We start from the raw sequence: 20625 nt of genomic DNA, 5'->3' as shown, positions 1-20625 counted from the left end.
ACAAAGAATTTTATAGTTGCTTGGGCCATCATTTTTGGGCTTAACTGTAGTATTAAGCTAAGCTAAGAGAAGTTGTTTCAGACTGTGCTGGTTTTGGCTGAGGTAGAGTTAATTTTCCTCACAGTAGCTAGCATGGGGCTATGTTTTGGATTTGTGCTGAAAACTGTGTTGATAACACAGGGATGTGTTAGTTACTGCTGAGCAGGGCTTACACAGAGTCAAGGCCTTTTCTGCTTTTCACCCCACCCCACCAGCACAAGGTACACAAGGAGCTGGGAGGGGACACAGCCAGGACAGCTGACCCCAACTGACCCAAGGGATATCCCATGCCATATGACATCATGCTCAGCAATATAGAGCTGGAGGATGAAGGAAGGAGGGGACGTTTGGAGTGATAGTACTTGTCTTCCCAAGTAACCATTATGCTTGATGGAGCCCTGCTTTCCTGGAGATGGCTGAACACCTGCCTGCCCACGGGAAGCAGTGAATTAATTCCTTGTTTTGCTTTGCTTGTGTGTGCGGCTTTTGCTTTACCTATTAAACTGTCTTTATCTCAACTCACGAGTTTTCTCACTTTTACCATTCTGGTTCTCTTCCCCATCCCACCCTGGGGGAAAATGAGTGAGCAGCTGTGTGGGGCTGAGTTACCAGCTGGGTTAAAACCATGACACAGACAAAATTGGTCACTTCTACTGTTCAAGCAGGAGTTCTAGAACAGCACTATAGCAATGGTCCAGAAAGGTATATGAAGCAGTGTTCCTTTAAGATGATCACTACCCTCTGAGGGCTATTCGCATAAACCTTTCCATTATCTGTCTTGCAATCCTAAGTGAAAATACTCACTACTTAAAAGCACTAGATTTTATACTCAATAAGAAAAAAAAAATAGTCATCCCTTCCTTATATTCTGCTTGTTTCAGTATGCAGACATGCAAGTGAAATCCAAGGATTTGCATTCACTCCTGACCTTGTACAGGATTTGGACATAAAAAGTGAGAGTTCTTCATCTCAAATGTCTGTTTGAGATCAGTTCCTTATTCTCAATAACGCATTTGCAATTCTTAGTGATAGTTCAAGGATTTACCATTGGCTGAATTAGTCATGCTGATGGGAAGCTTTAGAGCAACTGCGTCTTCTGGAGGGAGAACATGATCTGGGAGAGTCCAGAATTGCAACTTACATGGTTTTTCATTTTCAATTTTATGTTTAAAACTAAATTTAAACTTAATAATGTGAATCCTCAATATCTACTTTAACCTGTAAGCCTTTAAGTCCATTCTAAAAACAATCATCCAAATTTACTTAGGCACTGATAAGGTTACAGTTAAAGACATTTTAAACATATTTATAGCTAAGAACAACCATGCCACTATTGTGCACCTAGAACATACAGAGGCATCAGTATTGAACTTCAGCCTCAACAGCTGGATCAGTCATGGCTAATACTATATAAGTGAAATAGCTTAATATTTCTGGATACAAAGATAGATAAGAACAAATTACGTTTTGTTAAGCTATTTTTAAAAAGGCTTTAACAGCCCAGTATCTTACCTGTGTTCAGCAGCTGGAACAGAATATCCTGGAACCGGATCCTTTGTACCGTAGTACTTTTTAATTAACGCAATTCCTGCTACAGTGTCTGTTCCTTTGAAGTTCACTAAATGGGCTGAAGCTCCTATTCCTGCAGTCTGACAAAAATGCAGCTTTCAGTTGCCACGCCAAGTACAGAAGCCTAAATCTAGTCACCGCCTAGCACTTGTTTGTAACAGCAAAACTCTGACTCAGTTTCCGTTTCACCAATAGTCCCTTCATGTATTTACACAGGAAAGCCAGCTTCCATACAGAAAAAAGCTTTCCCAGTCTAATGCTCACAGTTCAGACACATACCCCCCCTCACCCCAGAGCTCCCCCCTCCACAATAAGTCCAAACACAGTGCTCTATGCATTCACAATTTCACTGCTGAACAGGGACACAATTGTTAACAGATACATGCTTCAATCCTTTATAGTTAAGAACAATTAAACTTCTCAAATTATTAGACAAATAGTATTACCTCTTGTGAAGAAACTCCTCTGTAGCCAAAGTCATGCAGTTTATACTCCAGTCCTTCTAAGCTGCCAGAAGTCTCTAGCAAATATTTGGCCAAAATCTTTTTCTGCTCTCTAGAGTTTGTAGCCACTGTGATTGGATACCATGACTGCACAAGAATAGTCTAAAACAAAACACATCACATTATTAGGTCTCTGTTTGCTTAGGATTTAAAAAATCCTCAGTTTGCATTTAATCAGGCACAAAAGAGTATTTATTTTCATTGCCCATTCAGAAAGTGCTGATGCCTCCATCAGTTTGCTTTAGGGCTAAAATAATTAGCCTTTATAATACCTTTATAAGGTAGGCCAGCTATTGACCATCTCAGGAGTTATCACTTCTAAGCTACAGACAAATAATTCCCCCCATCCCCCATCCTCCTTTCCTTGTGGATAAAAGTACTGTGTGAATTTCCTGTAAAATTATTACAATCTTTTGCCAGGTAGGGAGTAAAGGTCTGCGTAAAAGCGCTAAAAAAAAATAAATATTCAGGCTTACTTAAAGCGGAAAACGAAAGCTCCCAGAGATTCCCCATAAACCAATAAGGGATGCTGCCTTTACGGGCATTAATATTTACTTAGCAAAAACATGTTAACTTTCCAAAACTGACCTCTATCCAATTTGTGAGCCAGTAGCACTCTGGATCTGTGTTTTCTACTGTGAAAAGAACGTTTCCTCTGGGAATTACAGAGCCCTCAGGAACAGCCTTTATTTCTATAGGAAGATGGCCATCGTATTTCTGTGCAAGAAACAGTAATACTGTTAGACAACAGAAAAGATTAGGACCTACCTCTCTTTTATTTGTCTACTATGGATAAAAGTCTGGCTATGAGCTTATTGATAAAGCTGTTGTCTTCTTCATTTCTTTCAACCCTAAAAATAATTTGGTTTGTTTGCACACCCACCAGCACCACCCCCCACCCCCACCTGCCAAAATCCACATTTATCAAAAAAGAAGGAAAGTCCTGTAACCTAAAAAAATAGCCTCTTTATCAAACCAAATTATGGTTATCAGTTGTACTCCTTGCACAAATTGAGTCAGGAAGGCTTAAATATTCTATAAAAATACCTCAGTTCTACCCACAAAACAAGAAATATTTGCTACTCCATTTTCTTCAGTGCTTTCATAGGAAGTAAGCTAAAGAGTTTAGCTATTATCTAGGCCTTCAAAAAAACCTCTAGTTTTGCTTAGTATAGGTGTACGCTTTGTTAATTTATTAAATGGATCCTGTTCTAATTTCTATTTTAAAGAATATTTTATCATCTCAATAATTCAGCAAACATGAAATCTAATATTGAAGTGTCATTCTCTTGCCAAATTCAGTCTTTCATCCCTGAAGGACTAAACACTGTCTGAAATATGCCTTTTGAAAAAGCGTAAGTTGCAAACAGCAACTCTAAAAGAGTAATTGTAACTTTCTAAAAGAGCTCTGCGAGCTAAACTGATAATACTTAAAATGTTTTGTATATTAATATTTTTTGACAGAAAGCTTCTCATGACATATTCTTTCAAGGCAACAAAAAAAAAATGCATCAATTAAGAGAAATTACACAGATTCATAAGTAGCATCAAAACACCTAACACACCAGAATTCTCTTCTACACTACAGTTTAAAAGTTTCTTCGAAACTGTAATATGCTGAAGAAACTCTGTTTATATACCACACAGGGTTTAGTTGTCAGACTTGGAGATACCTGTTCTATATTAACAAAGGACAACGAAGCCTTCAAAAAAGGCTCAAAATAATTTATTAATGATTCAGTGAAGACAAAAGTATAGTTAATTGAAAAACAAAACAGACCTCAAAGTTACCATAGGCGTCAATTTTGTCCACAGAGAAACGCAATATGGTCATGCTGTAGCACTATATTATAACCTTTTTCAAAATTTGTAGGTAAAAGCAGCTTGTACAATCCAGGGCTTACATCTCTATCGCTCATCAATTCCTACCAACTTCCAGCCTTTATACCACCCCCTCATTCTTCAGGCAGTCTATTCCTCTCTTCCACCCCTTTGCCCTAGCAGTATTTAGTCATTCATTTACTCTTGATACAAATTCATGTGTGTACATTTCCAATTCATTTTGGCACTTCGCTCATACAGCCATTGCTCCCTCCACTTTACCTAACACTAAACATTAGGTAACAGAGCCAGAGAGCAAACAGTGGTAGGTATGTGAATATACACAGGAATTCAGTGAGCAGAAGCAGGGTCTCTGTGTGCATATAAGGGCATACAAAGACCCAGAGGGTACATACACTTCCAGTTTGAGCGCCATCCACATCCAAGATCAAGAAGTGGCAATCATATTTGTTTATACATATGCACTAATCTAAAAATAAAATCTGTCAAAGGAATAAACAGTGTATACAGGAAGGCTTCTTTTGACTAAACCAAAAGTTGAACGGAATTAGTTAAACGACACTGAAACTCAGCGTAGGCAGACATGCAGCATTAAAAGGGTATTAATTCAGTTTAGCCAAAGAGGGATCAAGATTACTTTAAATACAGATGAGAGCAGTTCACAATGTATAATGTAGCTTTAACACAAATATGGATTGAATTCACATCTGTAGTTATTTGAAATGTATGCAAGCCCTCTACAAACCTCTCCATAACTCCCTCTTACAGAACAGTGGTTTTATTTACCTTGCTGCTATTTGCAGCATTTAGTTGAAATTTTCTTTTCTCTTGCACACCTTATGGTCCACCCTGGTTGCAAGATGACATCCAGATATAGTCACATATAGATGCCACCGTAAAATATATACAGTCAGGGTATCCAGGGAAAAAATAAATGCAAAGAACTAAAAACTGTGTTTTCAAATGTCAAAAATATCCACTCATTAGAACCCACAATGAAACTTAGCATTTAATTAATCTGCAGAGATTGGAACAGCTCTGATGAATGCTATTAGTCTGAATCTGCTGCTTTTACAGTTAAGAGATGTTTGCAATTACTTGAAGACTGACACCTTTTTAAACAAAAGGGAAAGAGGATAATTGTGGAAAGACTTAATTTGGAAGGGTTTGTTGGTCAGAAGCGCTCAAGCTTTGTATTTCATACTAAAGTTCAACTTGTCTCTCTGAAAAATTTAGGAAACAATTGAACAAAACATGTATTTTCTGGAACTATTTACACATGCAAGAAGTACAATGCTTTCTGCATTAGAATGAAAATGGTTATGATTAGTTACAGAAAGCAATGTAAATGATGCAAGCAACCACTAAACATTATATTACATATGAAGACTTCCCAACAAGCCCCACTTATTTAGCTGGCTGACAGCAACCATAAATCCCTATTACCTTCAAAGCTGTATTTGGCATCTGAAAGAATGAAAATTACTTTTCTCTAAGGAATTACAATTATACGATTATTCTTTGACAGCTGCTACTTTCTGTACACTACACATAAAAAGCTAAATTTACCCAGTCTTTACTACCATGGTTAAAAGGAGAGACTGCTGTATTTATTCTACAGTTGATTCATAAATCCTTCATGATGATCTCATACTATTTTCATAAATTTTTTACCTCCAGAATATAGTTCCATCCCTTTTCGTTGAAGACATCATCTTGAAAATGCTCCCTATATACTTCTTTGGCTTCCTTGATTTTCTCTTTGGTCACCACTTTACCTGTGGTTTCAGAAACAGATGAAAGCTTAGAAACGTATGACATTCATCAGTTTATAAAATAAATAACAAAAAGGTTCAGACAGAGAAAAGTCACTTTGCCTCCAACAAAGACATGGAGAGTGTGTCAAATGCAATATACTAGCTATGTTAAAACCAAATTTTACTTTCATTTATTATATAGATTAGGATGCTCAAGAAACCAACAAGATAAAATACACTTGTGGTTTGCAGATGACTCAGGAACAATTTGAGATTATTACTCTTACGATGGTCAAAAACCTATCAAGAGTTTTAGTAGCAGTGCTTTTCCCAGAGGAAGGTGATGATTGTGCAAACTGGCATGTGCAACAAGACAAGGGTTAAGATACACTGCTCCAGGGAAAATCTCTGTGGATAGGCCTTACAACCAGTCTTTGATTGACCACCTTGTGATAGGAACTGACAGACTAACCACATTATTTGTATAAGCATTGCTACTGCTGTAGAACCAAGTGTCTACTGGAAACATTAGATAACAATCCTCGGATTGCTAAAGAGGAAACAAACAAGATTATTAAGTATTTTTATTATAGTGAAATTCCAATCTTTGGCAGAGATATTTATGGATTCTGGATCAAGACAAAGACAAAGCCATATGACTAAACTTTTCCTTCTAAAGCTTGGCAGAAGGCAATTTGCATTCAGGTCAGAACAGGTGATATTTGCACATAATGCAAAAAGCGAACAAAATCTTAAACAGCGCCAAGGAATTTTCAGATGTTACTCTTAAAATTGTCAATATTGAAAACACTTTCATACATAGCTGCCATATTCAATGATCTAAGCTAAGTGGCAACCAAAATTTTAGGGAAATTAAAACCTCTATCAGTTTACACAGTAAATAAACCAGTAAACACAGACTAAACTTTATGTTCAAAATGCAAAATGTATTTTCCCTCGAATCTTCTGTCTTCGTATGATTCTATGCACAGCCTTGCTCTATTTCCATTAATTTCAATTTTGCCCACTGAAGTTGCGATATGAACACCTCTTCATTTTTAATAAAACACTGGCATAAATAAACATAATAGACAGGTGTCTGAATTAAGAAGTCAATAGCATTTTACGAGGGTGGACATCTCATTTTCAGAATCACATAAATAAGATCTTATGCATGTCACTACCTACACTGTACCAAGATAACCTGGAATTGTTTCAACTATAAGACTCCAGTCTTGAGAAAAATTAAGACATTTATTTACAGGTAAAGTTTTACTGGAACTTGAGACAGTTACCTTTTAAGTATTTATTCAGAATGTACTGCAAACCATAAAAAACAGTTTCTTCATATTTCACTTTCCTTAATTTGGAATTTTCGGTCTTCTTTTCACGACATTCAAAGTAGGAATATACTTTGCTTGTATTAGGTGGATATTGCTTGTAGTGTGTAACCTACATTAAGAAAAACTTCAGTAAGAGCTTAAAACATCACTACAAAGCACAAGAGAAATCATATTTGTACGTTAAAGCTTAGAATAACTTCAAACTCTTCTGGACTATTATTATTTATCCATTCACATTCTACACAGTATTATGGGGATTTCCCCTTTTTAACCACCTTCAATTTTCAGCTCAAAAGACTGTTTTCCCTACCTTATTCTTTGCTTCTGTGTCAAGCCTTTTCCCCCTAGAGTAATCTTCATGGTAAGGTCTTGCACTCCCCTGACTTTGCCTTAACTTGGAGAGACTGGCTAGGATTTTAGGAGCAGCATGCAGCAGCATGCTGGGTGAGTTTTCACCCTCGTGCACTCTGGCCAAGCCTAATAACTACAGGAAGCACGAAGTTGCCTACCACTACCAAAGTGGAGGTACCTGCTCGTATTTGAAGTTTTGAAGGCTGTAATCTCATAGCTGAAATAAAAACCATCCAGACTCAAAAAGGCACTGACAATGGCCTTTACCCAAGTGTCTCGTCAGATTACAAACCTGTTACTGTCAGTAGTGCTGTTAAAAATCTACCTGAGGTTTGTACCTCCCCACAAAGTTTGCTAGGTGGACTTTCTTCTGATCTTTGAAAAAGTTCACATTCAGCATAAAGGAAGCATGAAAAGTTGCACCCTGTGTGTATTGCATGGAAACCGGTCATACGAATATACAATGTGATGCTGGATTCAACCATAACAGCTTTTTTTAGCTACTGATGGTAAATCCACCCAGAAATTCACTTTGACTATGTATCATTTAAAACACACTAAACATTAACACTTAAACCTGCAAAATTTTATCTCCTAATGTGTAAAAAGCAAACTCCATGCAAAATCTGGAATTCCATATTAGACAAAAAAGAATACACAATGACATAATTTTCATACTGTCAGTGTTTAAATTACAGAATACGTAAATCATTTTAAGGCATTCCCAAAGGTGAAGCTATCAAAAGTTTTCTTACTATGATGAAGAGTCTGTGAACAAGTCTATACATTCCATAGGGAAAAACTATTCCTACGTAAAGTATGTTCTGATCATATATCAGAAGACTCAAAAAGGTGTGAAAATCATGTCTCAATTTTTCTCAAAACCCCAGATTTATAGGTTACAGCACAAGTTCATTATAAGTTTCTTGCCGTTACTTCTTACTCCAAGTCACCTTAAAAATTTTGTTTCTAATATCACAAGGAATTGGAAAACGGATAGTTTTACCACTTCTTCCTTATTGTCCTGTTCTTTAAATGTACCTCTGACACTTTCAAAATAAAACATTTGAAGGTTTCCCTTACCTGTAATGCTAAAACTGTATATTAAAGGATTTTAAAAATACAATTTTCTTTTTCCTCTCAAATGCCATTTATATTTAGTATTTCACTCAGTTTGGACAATGAACTGGACTGCTCAACTGTAATGTTTGGTTCTCCTGTACCAGCACAACACTGTTATGGTTGTTATTCCAATGCTTCAAAGAAACATTCAAATAACAAAAAGGTCACTTGTCAAATCTTTCCGTTATCTTTACTTGTATGAAGTTTTCAAGACCAATCGAATAAAACCCAAGCTTGTCATAGCAAGTTTTCTGCCTTTACTTCAAGCACTACAATGCATGCATTTAATGGAGCACAAACCTATTCTGTTCCAGTTCCACAGCCACTCAGAAGCAGAATGCTTAAGAGTAGCAACGTTACACCCAAAGACAAAACCTGGATTTTGGATTTAGTTCTAGCTATTAATAAATGTCTCCCTCCACGAGTTATAACATGTCCTTTCCCAGTTCTACGCAGAACTTCCAAAAAAGTAAATCACACTGCCAGCTCACAGAAAACTCTCTTCAGGGTATCATCATGTTTAAAGAAAAAAAAAAAAACCAAAAAAAACCCCCAAAAAACCCACCCCACAAACAAAAATTAAAAAACCACAACACAATCCCCTAAACCTCCCCCACTTTACTGTGGAGCAGTAAATATGCTCTGACATGTCTTTCTAACTAATGGGAATACGAACACATACACACACCACCCCCTTACAAAAAATTGTATTAAACAGACTCCAAGAAAATGAGCACGTAAAATTAAAATGGTTGTTCACTGTAGGGCACAGAGGGGAGAAACTATTTGCTTGACCCTGTTGCCACTTATGTAAGTTACAACTGTACAAAAAAAATTTGCCTTTTTTTATGACTAGGACTGGACTTTAAGTTGGTGCTTCTTTATGATTTGATTGTATTACCTGGGAACTCTGTTTAAGTTTGTTTCCGTTCTTCATCCTACTGGCATGCTACAGCTTCATGATTTCAGGGTAAACACTCAACACAGGGCCCACCAGCTTCAAGTGTACTTAGCAGACATCCCAGGAACAATTCCCCAAACCAGTATCTGAATTTCTTGTGACAAGCTCTAGAGCAAACCAACCTAAGCTGCTGTTTTCACCACAACAGTTCAAGCAAAACAAAGAAAACTACATCTGCGTGAGACTGCCTACTCAGGTTTCTTTAAAAAGTCTAATTCTCCAACTTACTAACTATAGGCAGGTTGCTGAAACCAACACCTATATTGTAATGAAAATTTGTGTGATCTTCTGCTAGCACCTTTGAAAGAATATTTGACTTTTGCAGTTCAAAGGCATCTCCTCCAGCTAAATGCTTCTCTCCATCAAATGGGATACAGGCCCAAAGCAGCTTAAGCTGTACAGTGCACACATTGAGTTGGTGCCACCTTTTCCTACTGCATTTAAATACAGGCGTTTTTTAGGGACCTCCCATTCTAGCTCTGCTTTGAAACATGATCACAAAACATGGTGCTCTGGCTGCAAATCAGAACTCGAGGGCTGAAATTAGCTGGAATGTTAACAGCCAGAATTATCCTTTATGTAGCATACCTAGGGAAACATCTCCTCCAGACTACCTTGCTGGCAGTTTCAACTTTAAAGAAGAAAAAAAACAACCCAAAAAACAATCCACTCAAGTTCCTCAAACATTAAATCACATTTTAGCTAATTTTTCTGACACTAGATTAGATCTTAACCTGAAAATATATACTGACTAGTGTCCAGAAAATAGTTATTTCTAGGGATTCAAACCTAAATAAAAAAAATTGTGTACGCTAGAAATGTCATTTTATCAATTAAATTGCTTCAAGTACTTCAAAGAGGTAATGAACTAATTTTACACGAATTATATGCGTAAAAGTCAATTATATTCTTCACGCATTAGAATCTATTTAAACAGTGAAAAATACACATCCCTTGCAATTAAGATATTTACGTCTAAATAAACTTTACATCTGTGATTTTAAATAACTTGTGCTTCTTTTGACATTCCACAATGCTGTTAGCTTTATCTATAAAGCTGAAACACCCTTTGGGTGACTGCAAGGCATCCCACAGACTACTCAGTATTTAAAGACACAATTGCAATCTTAAAGAACGACACTTTCCAAGGACTGCTTACTCCAGGCATGGTGTATTCGTACATGAGAAGTTAAGCACAAGACCTACATCCTCATCTGGCCGCCTGTTTTGTTTCCCAGGTCTCAGGCAGGGCACCACACCTAGCAGGAGCACTTGCCCACAAAACAGCGCGACAGCTCTGACCATCAGCTGGCATTTCTGGACTACTAGGACATGGGGAAATAATACCCATCCGCCATAGTGATGGTCAGAAGGTTTGGCATGTAGTGAAATGCCTGGTGATAAAAAGCAGTCTGAAAAAGGATCAAGCTCTAGGGAACAGGAACAGTTCGCAGAGGAGACAAAGAATGCCACTGAAAACAAACAAACCTACCAATCAAACAAAAAAAACCCCACACCCCACAACACTGCAAGGCACCTGGACAATGACAACTATGCTTCAAAAAATGCCTCAACTTTCCTTGCTGTCAGATGAAGTTTTGCATCTTTCTGTAATCTAAAGAAGAGTAGAAAGAACAACCGGTGGCAATGTACAATATTTGAAATGTATTTTATACGACTTACGGATCAAGACACTATTGATAAATCTATGCTTTCAGTCAGGGGATGGCAGAAGCAGGACTTGTACAGAGGGGCTCCTGATAAGTAGGAGTGACTACAAAGTCAATCGGAAATCCCTTCTCTACAGAAAGAAACCCCACCAAAACCCAAAGAAACGCCCCTACTGGGATTAAGAGTCCCAGATCTTACAAGAAAGCAAACCCCCAAAATATCTTCAAAGGCCTTTTGATATCTAGTTCAAAGGCTGTAGTGTAGGTTTTGTCTACAAAAAGTATAACAAGTAGCCTTGGAACAACCACCTACAAGGTTATGCACTATGACTGAAATAGAACATACTTATTCCAGTTGTAGTAGCTCCTTTTTCAATTTAATCCAAAGCAAGCTATATTTTGAACAAAGAATACCTCCACAAGGACTACATCTACTTAACTAAATCAAATCAACCCCTTGAGAAAAACCATGAAGCACAAAATGCATTTAGATTAGCCATCCAAAAAGACATACCAAACATTAAGAGTTAAAATTTAAGAAAAAGGAATTAACAGGTATTCATCACAAGACAGGGATAACTGAGGTAAAGGCTGCATTTTTACAGGCTAAATAACAAAACCTTTGGCATAAAAGCCAAATAATCTTATAATCTACAAGCTTTGTTGGACAAGGGATTGCAATAAAATTATTTTAAAAGGTTTTTTTTAAGTCTATGTAACTCAACCATTTGAAAACATGAGAAAACCAGGTCTGACATGAGTAGAGAAGTCAGTGTGGCCAAATTCTCCTCATGCTCACCTAAGGTTGGATGGGTGCTAACATAAGCCATCAGAAAGACGCTTCTAAGCCCTGCCTACAGCGAGGAAAACAAAACCCCAAATATCTAGCCAGCAGGATCTTGCTCGTACCCTAACTCTACAAGTGATGATACCAGTTCAACTAAGATGGTATGTGAATTTCCTGGGGTTATTCTGAAAAATCTTTAGTGCAAATGGGTACAGAACAACCCAGCTACTGAACCCATGGCACTGTACAGTCACAAATGTGAAGAACCAGAGGGTCGGTGGAAGATAAACCAGAAGAAACATGGCCCTGGAAGCTAGTAGCTGGGCCACTCAGCTAGGGCACCTCAGGTCTGCAGCAAGTAATGAGGGCCCAAGGTATGGGTTGGTCACTGCTCTGCAAGCCTTGTTCGTATACCGAAGTCAGCTGTACCGTTTCCATTGTAGGGGAAAATTGACCATAGCCTGGTTTATGTGATGAGTTAAAATGAGAGCTATGGTTGTGGGGTGCAGCGTCAGAATGACTTCTTGACACTGGAAGAGATTTATCTGGGGAATCCTCACCTCCATACACAACTTCCGAGTTAGACGATTCTACTGCAGTGGTGCTTCTTGCATTTACACTGGGGAGACTTCTGCAAAGCTCCCCATTAGGTACAGTATTACATAGTACTTGAAAACATTGTGAAAGAGGCCATGATTTGAAAGACTGCTTTACCTAAACCTTCATGAGGTTTAGCCAATGGAGCAGTTAAAAGCAACGGTTGCCAATAACCTATATGGAAAACAACACCGTTACGAACAATGAGATGAACCAGTACTTTGGAACAAAGGGAATGCTTTATCAGATATACCTCACTGGGATGAGGCATAATTAACAGCAGTTATGCGGTAGTGCTGACCCCCTTCAGGAAAAAAACAACTGCTAGTCACAGTTGTCGTTCTTTGTGGGTTATATTCAACAAGGATGCTTTTATAGCTTTCAAAGCAATCACAAAAAGAATACACAACACAAAAGTGGAACTATAAACCAAAATAAAAGTCAGCGTGGTTAAATGATAAGTTTATTTGAACAAAAGAGAAAACCTCTGAAGAATCAATCTTTAAGAATTCAACAAAAAGGGTATCCAACAATAGCAGGTAAAATGCAATACACTTGAAGTGAGTTTAAAAAAAAATAAAATCAATTTAAGAGTAAACTACAAGCTTACTATTTAGGGTCTACATGCACTTCAAAATACCACAGGAAAGTAGCCTTAGAGAGACTCCAGACCCTGTACTAAAAATGCATAACTGAAACAAATACAGATTAAGATAGTGTTTTAGAACTAAAGTGAGACTACTGGAAGATACCTGCTTTTATGAGGTAAGAGGGATAAGTTATTGCAGGTTATGACTGAAAACTGATCTTGTACCGCTTTCCATGTCTCTGTATTCGCGTTCATCCATCATCTCTTATATGTGTATGGAAAAATAAGAGGACCAGAGGTGAGCAAAAAAATTTAAGAGATCAGTCAGTACTAAGAAAACTAAGGAATTCAGCTTCTTGCATGTGCTCTCCTACAGAAGCTGCACGTTATCAGCAGAGGTGCTGTAAGTGACCACATCCACATTCTTTTTAAAAACAAGGTCAAGCATACGCACTAGAACCAGATGTATTCTAAATTGCTCGGAGAAAATAAAATGTTTAAAAAAAGGTAAGCAAATTTCTTTACCACTAAAAACATGCATGTGTTTGCATCCAAGATTATAATAAAAAAAGATGACAAAATGCCTTATGTTTACTGTTTAGATGTTTGTGAATAGTCAGCTGTACTACTACAAGTTTCCTGTTCCTTAATGAACAAAAAAACCCATTTACCTTTTCAACAATGAAAGTTGCAATTATTGTGGAAGGGGTTACTTTAATTTAAAAATTGGATGAATTCTGTACAGTTGCAGTGCTCCTTTAGAGCAATGATGACTTGGGGTTTGTAACAGGACCATTTGACTGCAAATCAGAACTTGGAAGATAACGAAACTAGACAGAGTGAAGATTGCTTCTTACAAGGAGTGCCGAGCCAGGAGTGCCGAGCCAGGAGTTTCCAACGCTTTTCCACTGACAGAATTACAAGAGGTAAGGGAACACATTCATACTCCCACCACAAGATTTTAATTAAATAAATATATATAGATACATGGGCTGCTGAAAAGAATATTTTGTCGTCATTAAGTACTAGTCAAAACCAATAAGCTAAAGAGTACTCATGTTTCTTCCTTGCATACCTCTAGCCTTCTAAATAAAGGCTGTCAGAGCCTGGAATGAACACACGGTCATATGCAGTGCTTCAGAAGTAAGTGCTCTCCTACATCCACGCAGAGTCATTCAAACTCGGATGTCATTCAAAGTGACAAATACTTAAAATTCAATATGTAAGGCAAGCAAAGTTGAAACATATCTTTTACGCTTCCTTGAAGCGTCCAGAAGGAACCGAATTCTGAAACAGACCTCATTTACAGTCTAGATAGCAAGTCAGCTCCTCCTATGGGGTAATTGCATGGCAGCTTATTATAGCTATCAGCTTAATTATGAAACATTCCAAGCAACAGTAATACATTTCATTGGTAAAAGCAAAATAAGCTATTATTACTTCAGTGAACAAGGTTCAGTCCTTGTTTTGATAGCCTTTCACCACTTGCCGCTCAGGGTCCATCCAACCCTGGCCTGGTATATGCCAGTCACTGGTCTCTTCCAAATGAACAGCACAGCTCTGCCAAGCTCATTGTCCCAACAGTTTCAGACTACATATACCACAGAAAGTTTCCTGCCTGTGCAGAAACAAACAAACATAGGATAAACAGAGCATTGGGAATCAAAGGGAAAGAAAATGGAAACATGGTGTGCCAACAATGTCAGCCAAAGGAGGAGCTAAAGGGCATGGACCCTTCCGCTTGGGAAGTGCAATGAGTGAACAGAACCCTCACGGTTGCACTGGGGCAACATTGCCAGAACTCCTTGGTATAGACACCAGAGTAAGACATCATGCAGTATGAAGAGTGAGCTTTAAGGAGCCTGCTGATATCCCCTCACTTGCAGCTTTCTAGCAAGAAGGATTTTGACTTCAAATGCTTCCCTTTTTTCAGTAATAGTGAGTAACTGGCAGAAAACTTTACTATTGAAAGCATCATTTCCTTACTGGACATTCACACAAAGAGGTTCCGCAGATAACACCACATTGATGAATTTCTTGAAAGTCTTACGATCCAAAGAATTAAAAATACTGCTGTTATTTATTAGCAAGATGTACACATGCCATACTGTATGCTCACACCCAGACTCTGAGGTGATGGCATATAATACCCAGCATGCGGGGAATTCTACTGCTGCGGAATTTAGAGAAGCTTAAGAATATGCAAAGCACACAGGAAGAAAAAACCTAACTGATATAAAAACATTTATCTTATTATAGGGGTTAGAGATAAACTGGACAATTGAAGATCAGCCTCAAAATCCTGGAGCACTTGTACAACTCAGTAAGTCCCAGTTCATAATTGAAGCTCAGTACTGGGTCCAGTGTGTGGCAAGTCTCTGAAATTCACCCATCGGGAACTACTCCTATTTAGAAATATTGAGTATACTGGAAATCAGCATGATACTGAGTTGTTTGGTTTTGGTGTTTTTTTTTTTCAAAAAGTGCTTTTAAGATTTTGAAACTGAGTATTTGATAAGCTTCTATGAGTTAAGAAGAAATGTACTATGATGCACGGAGAGACATGAAAATAGTTTGGAGGGAGGGGAGGCTAGATTAACTGTCAACAGACAAGTCTTTGCCTACCAAATTACTTTGTTTCTGAATTTTTATAGGCACTAAACTAGTAATCAGTTTTCTCTCCACCCCAAAATTGCAACTGTAGCAACACATAACTGGGACACTGGAGGGAACACTCAAACTAATGAGTTGTGACAGATATGACCCTGAGATACCGGAACTTTTTACTCATGGACAGCTGCCTAAGCTAGGGTTGTACTGTTTAGGACGGTCTGCACATTTCTTTTCCCCTGAGCTGTTTATTTCCACACGACTTTCATCACCAACATTAGTTTGCATGGACCAGCACCTACTGCAATAGGATCACCAAGTAAGCTTCTGAACTGATAGATGTTTTTCCTCAGAGTCTGAATGTTACATACAGTACTGCACACAAACAGGTGCTACAATTGTGGGTACAGCAGAAATATCTAAAAAAATCCCAAACCCACAACATAACAAACCACAAAGCAGGAAAACATACAAGATCAATTCTCATTTTTGTTTTAATTGCTAGTAAGAGTGTTTGGTAACTCCTGTAAAAAGCTTGATGTTGCAACCTACCAGATATTTTAGTGTAATTGTTACCGAAAGTGCTCTCACTAAGTGTGTTTCATTGATTAGGAAAGGACAGTATCATCCAGGGAACAGATAAGTGATGTTTGCTCATATTACCTAACAAGATAAAGAAGCTACTTGTTTAAGGATTGTTCAAAGACACTGGGAATTCCCAAGATGTGGAAAAAAGCATACAGTAGGACAGACAAATTCAGTAGGCCTAATAAAGCAAATACGACAATTTCAACTGTTTTTAATATAATACAAAATGCTGCCACAGAAAACTTCATCCAAATTCAGTTTTAAACTGGAAAAAAAACCCTCAGGCCTTTACTTGACCTCTTTAAGATTTCTACCACTCCTGGAATGCTACCGAATCATCCTTCCTATTAAACAGCAAACAAAAGAGAAGCAAACTGGTCATCTGCCATCCCAGTACTCCTCACTACCACTGATCTTAGAGCAGATTCAGCGAATTTAGGAAAAGTAGAGTGCAACTTAGATTTAAAATAAATACCATTTAAACCCAGGCCTACAATACTTAATGTGATTAGTTTCAGACATGGAAGAAAAGTGAATCTTCCATAGCTGAGTAAGTTTGATAACAAACACACATAGCTGTTAAAGAGTGCTGCAGCTAGATTAAGCCCTTAATGAAAGCAGTTTTGCGAGCCCTCAACAGCAGTGGTAGGATGCTCTGACTGAGCTGCTCTCAGGCTTGTCAGCATCTTCCAGTCTTCCAACATACCCTCCCACAAAAAGCAACAATAAATGTTGAGAATTCCTTTACAAGAGCAGCATCTTTGTGTATCATCACATAATAATAATATTACAGAGGAGTTGGGAAAGGTACAACAGCACAAGTCACAATCGGAGCACATACTGAGGCTTGTACTTTGGTGGTTAGCCAGTAACAAGACCTGGCCTTAACACTGTATTTGCTTTTCCAACTCTTCTGTCTAGAAGTACCCTCCCCTCCCCCCCAAACCCGTCCCAGCAGTAAAATTTTTAAAGAGCTGTAACATAACAAATGCTTTATAATGACAATCAGGACTGTTACTGTAATTTTGTTTAGGGCACCAACAACCTCTTTGACATTGCAAAGCAGCTCCTGAAGGAAAGAAGTTAGTTTTGCAGTCTAGGAGACACAGGGCACATCTGTACAACCAAACTTGGGGAGTCACACGCTGGGTCTGCCCAGCGCCTAGAAACGGCGTGCTTACATTAATGCAACACTGCACAGAAGTAGGACTCCGGCCTGGGCATATTCACATCGTGAGGCACGTCAAGAGCTTCTGGATCAGAAATCACCGGATCAGAGTGTGGACTGTGCGCCTGTACGTAGCCATTGCTATCAAGCAACACTATTTTCAAGTAATTTCAGGGAATGGAGGGAGGATTGTGAAGTGTGTTCCCCACTCTGAATGAACACGTTGCCTATAGCACATTGACACCGTGATGACCAGAAACTAAGCTGAAGACTGGAAAATACGTGTTTTGAGTCAGCCGGTTCCCCAGAGCGCTCTGCACCACAGCCAGATGCAAAACTGCAGGCAGCCAGCAACCGGCACACTTTCGCCGCCCGAGTTGAGCGAAGCGGGAGAAACGAGACACGGGGGAAAAAACCAGAGGAACTGCTGTGCTCGCTTTCCACCCTCCTACCGAGGCAACATGTGCGCCCGCTCCCGTCCCCGCCGAGGGCAGGAGGGCTGCCGGGAGGGCGGGCAGCCCGGCGGGGGCCGCGGGCCGGAGGATGCTCGGCGGCGGCAGTCGGCCCCCGCCGCAACGAGCCCGCCATGGCCGCCCCCCGCGCCCTGCCCGCCCCGATCCGCGCCCGCAGGCCGGCGGGACGGCGCCGGCGCCCACCCCACCCGCTTTCACTTTCTTTTCTCGCCCAGCCGCCGGCGCCTCCCCCGGCAGCGCGGCCCTGGGCGCGCCGCGGGGGGAGCGGGTTCGGCCCCTCGGCCCTTCAACCGCACCGTGGCTGAGGGGGGCAGCCCCCGGCCAGGCCTCCGCCGGCCCTGCTCGCGCCGCCCCGAGGCCGGGCACCTCGCCTCACGCCTCGGGGGGTGGGGGGGGGGGGCGGGGGAGCTCCCAGCCCCGGGCGGGCGGGCGGGCAGAGGGAGCCGGTGGCGGCGGGGACGGCCCGGCCCGCCGGGTCCGGTGCGACGGCGGCGCCAGGGCGCCCGCAGAGGTGAACCCCCCCCTCCCCCCCGCCGCACCCGCGCCCACCTTGTAGGAGTCGGTGGCGAGGAGGATGTTGAACTCAGCCCCCGCCGCAGCGCACTCCATGTCGCCGCCGAGCCCGAGGCGCCGCCGTACCGGCAGGGACAGGTCTGGGCTGCGCCGCCGCCGCCAGGCGCTCCGTGCGGGGGGGAGAGAAGAGAATGGGGGGCCGGGGGCGGGGCGAAGGGGATTACGGCCGGCGGGCGGGCGGGGACGTCGCGCGGCTCCCTGCAGCGCTGATAGACCGCACCTCCCCGCCGCCGAAGGAGGCGCCCTGAGGTCAGTGGGCGGGGCCGAGGCGCCACGCAGGCTCTGATTGGACCTGCCGCCTGGTCGGTGCAGGAGAAGGGAGGAGGTGGCTGTAACATCACGGGGGGCGGTGAAGAGTCCCGTTCTGCACGTTCTCTTTCATTGGATTCCGGGCGGGGCCGGCTCGGTGACGTCACCGCGCGGCCGGTGCGCGCGCTCTCGCTACTGGCTGGTGGCGCGTTACGGCGCGCGGAGAGGGAGTGGCCGGAGTGGTGTGCGCATGCGGGGGTTGGGGAGGGGGGAGCGTCCGGTTTCGATTCTCAGCGGCCGTCGGAGGCGGTTGCGGAAAAGGGTGGGCGGCGGATTCAGTCCCGGCGGGGGCCGGCCCAGCGCTCCCAGCCTGCTGCCGGGAGCAGGGTGGCTGCGGGGGGAGGCCCCTGCGCCCTCAGGCGATGAAGGAGCCCGCGCTCATGGCGGACGGCTGCGGGGGGCGGGTGGCCGGCGGGCGCGCAGCCCGTGGCCTTGCGTGCCCCGCGGGGCGAAGGGGCCTCTCGGGGAGGGCCCAGCCGCGAGAAAGGGCCGGCTGAGGGGACCAGCCCCCAGGGGACGCGGGTACTGCCGGCAGCGCTCCCGCCGCCGCACCATGCGGGAGAGGACGGCGGCGGCCGCTGCTGAGCGCGCGGTACCGAGCTTGGGCCAGGGCGCTCGGGCTGCCCGGTGAGGAGGAGGAAGGAGACGGGCACCCGTGCAGGGGAAGGAGGCGGAGAGCTCGGGGAAAGTAGAAAGCGCCGGTGGGCGCGTGGAAAGGAGCTACAGCTGCCGCACGGAGAGCGGCGGTCGGGCGTCCCGTCACCGGGCCCGGCCTTCCGGGGTGCCGCAGCCGCCGCCGCCGCCGCTCGGAGCCAGCCGGCCCGGTGGGGGAATGAGATGCTTTCCTACAGGACAGTACTTCTAGCCCTCTTTTAATTAGGCGTCCATCTGAAATGACATGTGAAGAGACGTATGCCGTCCGAAAGCTTTCTCTTGTATTCATTGTAATTGGCCTTCTAATCTGTCGGAATACTTGGTGTTTTTGAATCATATTTAGCTATTATTTGAATTGTTCCATGACGATAGGAAACGCTACTTCTTCTGGAGCAAGTGGCAAATACGGTTTCTGGCACAATCGTGGCTCTTTCATGAGGGGAAGGTGGTTTTCTTGCTCCCTACTAATTAGATGTACGGAAAATAATATTTTAAATAACATGTGTATATAACATTATTAATAACAATATTGACCATACTACCAATTGGTACTGCATTAAAAAAGCTGCTTAATTAGCCTTTTCTGTAAAACCATTGGTGAATCAACACTTAGGTTGACATTTGATAATATACAAATCTAAACCCAAAATTGTAGAACTCATTATTCTCTATTAAGATGATTCAGAAAAGATAGTCTTCACCAGCCAGATTTTCATAGAAATATGAATATCTAAGAAAATTGCAAAGAAGATGAGGATCCAGATATTTTGGACCTGATTCTATATCAGTCCTGGTTGATCCATAGTTGCGTGGTGAGCCACATTCTTTCAATTACCCTTGCATGCCCCTGTTGATTTCAGCATGCTTCTTGCTTTATGCATTTCATGTGAGAGAAGCACGAGGTCTTTTGTTTAATTGTGACAACTTACTCTTAAACCATTTCCTTAGTGCTAAAAACCCCTAGGATTCCAGTGACAGCTGCTAACCAAGCTATATGAAACTACTCCCATCAGTTTTTCTCAGGAGGGAAAGGGCTCCCATGGAGCAGGAAGAAGTCAGTGAAGTGGTTGGAAACATTAAGAGAATGTGTCTATCAGGAGTTCCCTGTATGCTTCCCTCT

The 20625-nt window shown here is 41.6% G+C and overlaps 1 protein-coding gene across 2 annotated transcripts in view; it reads right to left on the bottom strand.

Moving 5' to 3' along the window:
• Positions 1–18774, bottom strand: part of NAMPT (nicotinamide phosphoribosyltransferase) — a 30792-nt gene extending 12018 nt beyond the window's left edge. The window contains exons 1-6 of one of the 2 annotated variants that reach the window (XM_075081378.1): positions 18519–18774; positions 7006–7162; positions 5628–5731; positions 2700–2828; positions 2055–2213; positions 1552–1688 (exon numbers count right to left, since the gene is read on the bottom strand). In XM_075081378.1, the coding sequence (XP_074937479.1) occupies positions 1552–1688; positions 2055–2213; positions 2700–2828; positions 5628–5731; positions 7006–7162; positions 18519–18578 (746 nt within the window). In that variant the 5' untranslated portion in view covers positions 18579–18774. The remainder of the gene's footprint in view (positions 1–1551; positions 1689–2054; positions 2214–2699; positions 2829–5627; positions 5732–7005; positions 7163–18518) is intronic. The other variant, XM_075081379.1, reaches the window with a different exon arrangement.
• Positions 18775–20625: the final 1851 nt, after the last annotated feature.

Source organism: Phalacrocorax aristotelis, chromosome 1 (genome assembly GCF_949628215.1).
Source record: "Phalacrocorax aristotelis chromosome 1, bGulAri2.1, whole genome shotgun sequence".
NCBI lineage: Eukaryota > Metazoa > Chordata > Aves > Suliformes > Phalacrocoracidae > Phalacrocorax > Phalacrocorax aristotelis.
This window is presented reverse-complemented; position numbering and strand designations above follow the sequence as displayed.